Source organism: Centroberyx gerrardi, chromosome 17 (genome assembly GCF_048128805.1).
Source record: "Centroberyx gerrardi isolate f3 chromosome 17, fCenGer3.hap1.cur.20231027, whole genome shotgun sequence".
In the NCBI taxonomy this organism is placed as follows: Eukaryota; Metazoa; Chordata; class Actinopteri; order Beryciformes; family Berycidae; genus Centroberyx; species Centroberyx gerrardi.
In genome coordinates this window covers 27,428,736-27,438,224 of record NC_136013.1, presented here as the reverse complement: position 1 = coordinate 27,438,224, position 9,489 = coordinate 27,428,736, and the positions used below count along the sequence as shown (strand labels likewise).

At 40.2% G+C, this 9,489-nt stretch overlaps 1 protein-coding gene across 1 annotated transcript; it reads left to right on the top strand.

Moving 5' to 3' along the window:
• The first annotated feature begins 834 nt into the window (after positions 1–834).
• LOC144542536 (thyrotropin receptor-like) lies at positions 835–6,190 on the top strand. The gene is made up of 4 exons (XM_078289356.1): positions 835–857; positions 3,931–4,240; positions 4,332–4,481; positions 6,167–6,190. The coding sequence occupies exons 1-4, from the start codon at positions 835–837 to the stop codon at positions 6,188–6,190; spliced, it is 507 nt and encodes a 168-aa protein (XP_078145482.1).
• Positions 6,191–9,489: the final 3,299 nt, after the last annotated feature.

The window sequence follows — 9,489 nt, the reverse complement described above, 5'->3', positions numbered from 1 at the left end:
TAAACACATATTGCAAAACAAAACGCAGAAAAGTGAGGAGAAACTTTACTCCTCATCGTTCCTGACAAGTCCAACATTGGACAACTAACAAATCAAATCAAATCAAATCTGAGAACCAAATAGCTGCCCAAAAGAGGCAGCCCCATCGCCAATTATAGGAACAGGGTGATATCAGCGTTGATATCTGCAACCTGACAATCGTTGAGTAGGTATCAAAAGCAACCACGTTGTGTACAATAGGTCAGTTAGATAGGAATAAGGAAGACTTTCAAATTATTAAGAAATAAAATAAAATAAAGAATAAAATAAACAATGTAAAGGGTGCCCGCTCACACACACACACACACACACACACACACACACACACACACACACACACTAGCATGCATGCACAGGTGCACACATACCTATACATACACACACCATATTTGCACCCATATCTACTGGCACCATGATAACTTCAATGACAGCACTAGAACATAATAGGAGCTAAATGAAAACACACACACACACACACACACACACACACACACACACACACGCACCGAATAATGGAAAACATGAAAGCTAAAGTGTAATATGAAAAAAAAACAGAAAAAAAGTCCCCCCACAGCTGTGACAAAAGGCACATGAATACCTCCATCCCCACAACAACACAACCCACTGTAACAACTAACAAAATACTTGTAGTAACATCTTATTAAACCTAATGAAAGAGTTGTTCAGAACAGCCGCATTACAAACCCCTCCTTGCCGCCGTAGTCAACCATCTCCGTCTCAATGGGGGACAATCAAAACGTCCAAAAATAGAACAAGAAAATAACATTGTGGAGCATGTTACTGAGCCTCTTACCAGTGCAAATGTTCTCCGGGAGCATGGATATATACCTATGCATTAAGGCCAGTCCAGTAGCTGATACGATAGCTTCGACTTAAAGCACTTTGATGCATTGCAGAGCCTTCTTCGGGTCGTCAAATCGATGTTTGGTACCCCCGGGCGTTGTGAAGGACAGCATGGCGGGGTATCCAATGCCAAACGGGATCTTAGCTGAGTGAAGTATCCATTTGCATTCCAGGAAAGAGTGTCGCCGGTCTTGAGTAGCCTTTGAGAAATCCTGGTAGATGCTAATTTTGTTCCCCTGCCACCGTACATCGCCGATCTCCCTGGCTGCACTCCTCAAGCGTTCTTTTTGCTGGAATCGTAAAAAACGCACAACGAATGGCCTGGGATTGATAGGAGCCAGCGACCGATGTGCACGCTCCAAGTCCAGGCCTTCCGGAAAATCAAGATGAAGGATCTCCGGGAGCTTTTCTTTTAAAAAAGAAATGGCGTCTTTATTCTCACAATGCTCTGGAAAGCCATAAATGCGCAGATTTACGCGTCTATCTCTGTCTTCATATTCGGTCAGTTTGGCATTTAATTTCTCAACCTCCGAGGTAGACGCCGAAGGATGGTCTCGGCATTGTTTTTCGGCGTCTTCCAGCATATCCAGACGGGCCTCCGCACTAGTTATTCGGGATAGTACATCCACTAGCTTCTCCTCGACAGCAAAAATGCCTCTCCGCGCTTCCGATAGCTCCTTCCGAAAGTCTGTAAAATGCGTCTTTTGGTCCTCGGACAGCTGTCGAAGAAGCCCAAGGATTGCAATTTTAGATGTCGGCTCTCCCTCAGAGGTTGTAATGGCGTTAGCCTCGGCACCATTTTGAGTGGCCTGGCTAGTCTTGGCCCTAGTACTTGGGTGTTGTTGAGTCGAATTAGGATCGGTTTTCTTGGAATTCGGCATGCCGCTCATGGTAGGGGTATATAACGAATTAGAAGACTCAAAAATTATAGTACAATTATCACCAGTAATCAGATTAAAAACAAAATGAGTGGCGATGGTGCCAGAGCTCACTTCCTAAGCAGCCATCTTCCTCTGCGTCACCACGTGATCCCTATAAGATAAATTGTTATAACTTTGTGATAGATGGTCCAATCATCATGAAACTTGGACATGTTCACATATAATGAATGAACATGTGTGCAAAGCCATTCAAATATTGACCAATAGGGGGCGCCACAAAGGCCAGAAAATTCGGTACACATGCTCTAGGACCATGTTCTACTCAAAATCTGAAGTTTGGTTGTCATTACTGAAAGTGGGCGTGGCCTATTACATTTTGGCTTACAACTCAAACAGAATTTTACAAATCGCTATGAAATTTGGTAATCATGTTCCAACCTGTATGTGGAACATGCACACCAATTTCCATACAGATCCGACCAGATTGTGCCCAACAGCAGCATTTTGAGTGTACAGCTAAACACAGTAAAGCCAATTCAAAGTTGGATATGGACACATTTCAACTTGCTATTGCATTCTTCAGTATCAGAACTTGATAGCTTGCGGCCTGATGGATCAACAGCCTAATATGACAAAACTGACAGTAATCTTAATGCAAACTTCCATGTTTCAGCTCTGGCTGCTGTACTGCCATGATCCCAGCCATCACTGCTAGCGGCTATATTTAATTAGTTAAATTTATTATTAAGTGTTAAAAAAATAGTTCAGCTACATACCCTTTCTTATTGGGGAGACAATCCCTAGAGGATTATGACACGGAGCATGAGTGTTGTGTGGTGATACGAGGGGAACTGGGGTCTCTCTGGGAAATATCCCCACATCACAGAAAAGGGGAAAATAAATATACATACATATATATATACATATATATATATTTTCCCCTTTTCTGTGATGTGGGGATATTTCCCACAGAAAATATGTATATATATATGTATCTGGGAGCCCCCTGCATCCCCCTCCCTCATCCCCCTTGAGTTTGCATGGCGATTCATAAGGGTCATGACGCAAGCCTATTCACCGGCAGTTACCGACAGATACCTGATTGGACGGTCGATGTAGGCGGGACAATACTACTTATGACAACAGAGTGCGACAACAACTATGTTGTTATGACAACAAACTGGCCTTCATCAGCTTTGTTTTTGGCTGCAGTTTGAGAGACCGGTGTGAGTGGAGCGCTACCATCAGTCTGTATCTGCTCCATCACCGATTACATTTGGGGGTTGGGGGGATTGGCATGCTGGTAAGACTAAGACATCACTTTGTGTCAGGAATCTAGGCTGAACCCAAATGCAGACCAGGACAAACAGGTAAGGTCAAAATCACAAGTCTTTATTCTCTGCTTAACGGTGACGAAGAGAAGAAGACTGGCGGTTTGAGCTGGGGTCTTGGGGAGGGAAGTCCGTGGGGAAGGCAGCCAGGTGGAGGTGATTCCCAGGATGAGAGCTGGCTGGCGGGGCTTGGCGAGCAGACGAGGCGGGCAGGCAAACAGGCATTCCTGGAGACAGGGAGAACAGGCGTAAAGCTGCTGGCAACAGGCAGACTGGCAAACAAGCAGGCAAAGCAGGCAAACAGACAACTAGAGAGCTGGAAGTGTGCACAACAACAAACCATGTATGGCACAATGATCCGGCAGTGACTGGCTCTCTCACCAGCGTCTTTATACTGGAGTGAAGAGGAGTGGTGATGGCTTGATCTGGGACAGGTGCGCTGATTGTGGATGAAGACAAGGTGTGGAGAGAGAGCGGGCAAGGGAAATGAATAGCCAGACAGACAAAACCAAAACACACCCACAACCAGCAGACAGATTCACGGAGGCTGGATCGTGACACTTTGGGCACTGGCAACTTGTGATGAGCATTTGTCATTATTTTTGACATTTTATAGACTAAATGATTAAACAGTTTATCAAAAAAAATTATGAAAATAATCATAGTTGCAGCCCCAGTTCCAGATGTAACCACTTACTGATACAGATACAGATACAGATACAGATGTAACCAATTGGTAAGGATTCTAGATTAATCTATCTGAGAAAGTTCTAAGTCTAACCTTCAAAAAAGTTCTACCTAGAGCCAGTTACCAGAGTTAGTGTGAACAGTTACCAGAGGGTGAGCATCTGCTTACCTATGGATACTGAGACGACTGCTGGTCAAGTTTACGTGGTCTCTATCCTGATGCTCAACGTCTTGGCTTTCATAGTGGTATGCTTGTGCTACTTCCACATATACTGTATGGTGCACAATCCCCAGCACCAGTCGAGCAGATGTGATGCCAGCATGGCCAAACGCATGGCTGTTCTTATTTTCACCAACTTCTTATGTCTAGCACCCATCTCCTTCTATGGCTTGTCTGCAACTCTCCACCGACCACTAATCACTGTCACAGATTCAAAGGTTTGACTCACTCTTGAGTTTGAATTCAGTACATTTTCATTATGTATTTTCCTGATAGCTAAAATAAGGGCTAATCTGTTTGTCCCCACAGGTGCTGCTGGTGCTCTTCTATCCTATCAATTCTTGCGCACAGCCATTTTTCAATGCTATACTCACAAGGGCATTTCACTGGGACATCCTGATGTTGCTGAGCCGGATGGGGCTATGCCAGCGCCAAGCACAGCTCTACCGAAGCCAACTTGTCAGTGTTACTCCCCACATATGCTTTCCTCACAATCCAGCGTTCAAATCTCAAAATTTGTCAGTATGGGAAACACCAGGCAACAAGCTGTAGGTCCCCCCTTTGATCTCCCATCCTGTAGTAGGGCATGAAACTCAAAAGGGATAATTGTCTTTCTGTTCATTTATAAATGTGATGAAATTAAATATGTAGCATGTAGAAGTAACATACATAACAGTAGCAAGCAGATGCTGCTTTCAAATGCAGTTAGAAATATTGTAATTACGGGTAGAGCACGCTTGAACGACCCAATAAAGTGGTAAATATGACTGAGAAGGTCAAATTTTACATGATTTTAGGTGTCACGTAACTTTTATCCAATAAACTTAAAATATCAATTACAGCACTAATGCAAACATTCTTCTCTTCATTTTGCCATTGTAGCACAAAGTGGCTCTGTACCACATGGTTTCTAAAATAGTCACCAATAAAGCTACTTCTGTTTCAGGGTCTATTGTTATTTCTGACCAAAAATAACAACAAGATGTATTTACGACTTTCCACTCAGAAGTAGGAGCTTACAAGGAGCACTTGAAGGCAGCAAGACTCTTTTGCCAGATCGCTGAAGGGCGGCCAGAGCTTTGTGAGTGGGGAAAATCAATGAGGGACAATGAGGTAAATATTGGCGTTTGTTTTTTTTACATTTTTATTTAGGGATAGCAAAGTGTACACATATAACACACATATAACAACAGTTCAGGCATAATAACAACACTTTCCCCTTTTTTTTTCACGTCCACATACTTTAACCTAGCCCCTACTGCCTAGTAGGTTTGTCACAATACCAAAATGTTGACTTTGATACTGATACCAGCTTAATAATTGCGATACTGGTTCCGAAACAATACCATGGCAAAAACCTAAAACATAAGGAAAAGTAATGGAATATTATATTAGATAACAGAACATGGAACATAAAATTCTTTATAAAATTATTTAAATAACAGAACATATTTTGACACTGTTGAAACTTAAATAATATTGACCATGTTTTTAATTAATAAATTAAATGAAATTAATTTAGTTAGTCAAATAAGTTGAGCTATGTGTGTGTCATATAGATACCATATAAGAATTATAAACCTGTCTATTCTGTAATAATCTTTGGCATCAGTGTGTGAAATTAAGAATCCAGTCTGTAGAAATCCAATAGGCCTACAACAAAAAACACTTTAGAAAATTCAATAGCCTAGTTCAAAAATAATTCCACATGTAATAATCTTTCCAAAATAACAGATCAGTTTACTTATGGACTTAAGGCTATTGTAGTTATATTTAATTAGTTTTATTTTATTAGTTTCCCATTTTATTTAGTCAGTCAGTCAGTCAGTTCGTCTGTCAGCCAGATATCCACCACAGGATTTCTAGATCGCAACTGGGCTTTGTAGGCCTACTTTCAGCGTTAAACAAACAAATCACCGGCATCCAAATCAATTTGAAGGATGGCAGTCATCTTTTTGTTTAAAGGCTTCTCCTTTTGCTTTGTTGCAGAGAGTCCAGCAGTTAGAATCCTTTCTTTCATGCTACGATCTGCCATATTGATTAGCTTCACACTCAATCTAAGCAACTAGCCTGCATTTAATCTGTGGTTGTTGTCTTCCTGGTTTGGTTGAGGCACCTCCTTTCTGCGCCACTTTTTGCGCCAGATTGTACCCGGGGATACCAAGTAGGTCTATCTGCAGCCTGCAGACTCCCTACAAGACATGCCCCACAGGATACGTATAAGACACGCCCCCTCGATTAGGCTAATTCAATTTGCTCAGTGCAATGAAAAAGGATGTGATGTTGTGCTTCTCGGTGGGTGGGTATCTCAAACTCGTGGCAGAGGAGACCGCTAGAAGAGAGCTACCATGGTTTCTACAATAAATTACACTTTGTGACCAACCTCACATCAATCTTTATTCATCAAGTAGCTGGTTAAGTAGCTGGTTAAGTAGCTAACTAGCTATCAATAGACCTCCGATTCTATGGTATTTGGTTAGCAACTTAACATAGCTAAGTCGCAATCAATCAACTCTGATGCTATGTGGTTAGCAAGTTAATGAATCAATGACATGCACTTTTTAAACAACTTGTTATGGTTACTAAATTTATTTTGCCCTTTAACCCCCTTTGACCTCCTTTGACTGACTTTTAATTTGCCAAGCATATTCTTCAGCCTAGACTACAGTGCTTCATGGCAAAGGTAGCCTATATACTTTGCTTATAAAATTGGATTTGATGGTGACAATGGAGGAGACCTTCCTGCTGGGGAAGGCAAGAAGGCTGCTCCACATCTAAGTGCTGCAACTGCAAAAGCACAATTTAGCCCGGGTTACAGCCATTCAAAACCAACATGTTAATTAAGCTTTACATATTTAACACCTTGTCCACACTTATGTGTCAGTGCAATGGGCAGCATAGACGTGTCAGAACGGCAGATAAACCTTTTCCTCCTCATGCACGCTTACTGCTGCAATTGCAATGTTGATCATGATAAAACAAATGTTTATGATGTCACTTACTGAAATGATAAATTGTCCATAGGTGTTGATCGTGATGAAGACCTATCGAAATGTTGTAAGATAAATAAATATATAGGAGCACTGGCAGCAGTGTGCAGCATTCTTTCATAAATACTTTAGCTCCACTACACTCCAGCACCTGATAAAAAGTTTATGGGATGCTGCGTATGGTCATCTTCTCTTTTGTGTTATGATAACACATCAGAAACTGTCTTTTATAACCACAATCAGAGCGGTAATTAATAATTGCAAAGCCAGTGTGTGAGTCATATTTATTAAACATTTTCATGTTTCCAATGATAATTAATGCCCTGGAACTTTATCTATTGATTTTTTTTTTTATTAGGGGTCCAAGCATGTAGTTCTGGGAACCCTATTGTTTCTGTTCGGATTATTAGTGTGCTTGCTTTAGCAAGTATACACTCTTATTTACTTCTTTATTTATTAGTGTGCTTGCTGAAAGCAAGTCACACTTATATACTCTTATTTACTTCTTTATTAGTTGTGCTTGCTTCAGCAAGCAACTTATGGAGTTTAAAGTTACTACAAACAGCATAATTTCAAAATGCAGTGTTGTAATAATCACTAGTAGGCTACAATGGAGAAACTGACCATTTACAAATTAAATTTAGGCTATTACATATTGGAGCACCTGAGGCTAGAGACCCCCTGCCACACCAAGGTCTATTTAAAAATCTGTCTATTTGTTTTTGCCTTGCTTATCGGCAAAAAACACACATTGGAAAATATAATTTGAGACTTTATTATGAATCAGTAGGGTGTTCTGGTAAATTCGGCATGTATATAATCCTCCAAACGCTCCAATTTATGTATGTATGTGCAGGGGAACAGTTAGCCTACTTCACACACACACCTTCAATATGCTCCAAAAATGCACACACAACAGGAATTGTGGTATAATGTCAAGATCCTGATAACGGTCCCCGTTCATTGAACAATGCTAAGACAATAGAACAATGCTCAAACTCAGTGAAACATGATAGAATGTTCATTATTTTTGATTGTGGAACAGTCCAACCTGCCCACCATGCTGATGATGGTCTCATTCTAGCGAAGGCACAAAACAGGCTGTCTTGTCATGACAACACTGAACTGATTGAGGTCAGCATTGGACCAGAAATTAGGCTACACATTAACCCTTCAAAGCATATACTGTATATTAGAAACAACAAATTATAAAATATAGGCTAATCAATTATAGTCTGGTGTGGTTTGCTTCTCTTTTGTGCTTTGTTGTGGATATTTTCAAATTACTTTCTAATCTGTAATCATAAAATGTACCTTCTGTTTTGTGTTAGTTGTCACAAAAACAGGTGGTTGGTGTGGTCCACAGACTTCCAGGACATGTCATCCGTTTCACATTAAAAATACACAAACAAATAAATAAATAACCTGTTATAAAACTGTTCTTTTTTTCTGTCAAAAAGTAAAACATGAAAACGGTCTTCATTTGTTATAGTTTTACTAGCAATTTACCTAATCTAATATCAGGTGTTTTACTGCTGATAAACTTTTCAATAGTGTATATAGCCTATAAGGCATACTGTGAATTTGACAAACATCTGTGACTGTATTTCATTATATGCTTTTGACTGGTTTGGCGACACTTTATTTTTATTTGCGTAATAAAATCAGGAATGTAGGCTGCAGTTGTATAGGCTACAGTCATATGCAAAGAATTACAAAAAAAAAGACAAAATTCTTGTTTTTTTGGGAGTTTTTTTAAAAGCCTTTATTGAGGTAGGACATCATTATATTGTTTCACAAAAAGACCAAGGAGGTTTTATATTAAAATATGTATATATATGTAGGAATTTATAGTACTCCAGACTTGCATGAGGTACGGCCTGGGCCTACATTATTTCCCCTTTAGACTTGCCGTAGTTGATGGTCGCTCTGGTCAATCATCTGCGCATACCTGGTGGTCTGAAACAAGGAGGTTCTCTGAAACTGCGCTGGTTCTCCGCGACTGAAGGTCATTGATGTTATTGGGTAAGTTCATACATCATTAAATTTCACTGTTAATACAGTGTACATGTTTTCTACGTAAAAAGTATAGAAAAAGTATAAGAAAAAAGGTTTCTCTAAAAAGCAATGCCACTTTTGACATGTCATGTTTTCTCAACAAACATGATAAACATGTAGCGTTACTGCAGTCTTTCATGGCCTACTCCTCAGCAACAGTGCTAATTAGGTAGTTAACGAGCTTAACCGTGCCCTTGTTGTCACTTGAACAGTTAAGAAAAGCGCTGTTACACTTTATTCTTTGAATGACTGAGCTATTTCAACTTTCACATTTGCCAATTAACGTTACGGAGTAGTCTAGAAATGTGAACACAATCAACCATATCATCATTCCCACACACCTTTGAGCCAAAAAGCAGAACAAATAGGCTACCATGTGTAATTCACCTGTAGGATATTGTAAGGTAGTCGACGTCCAA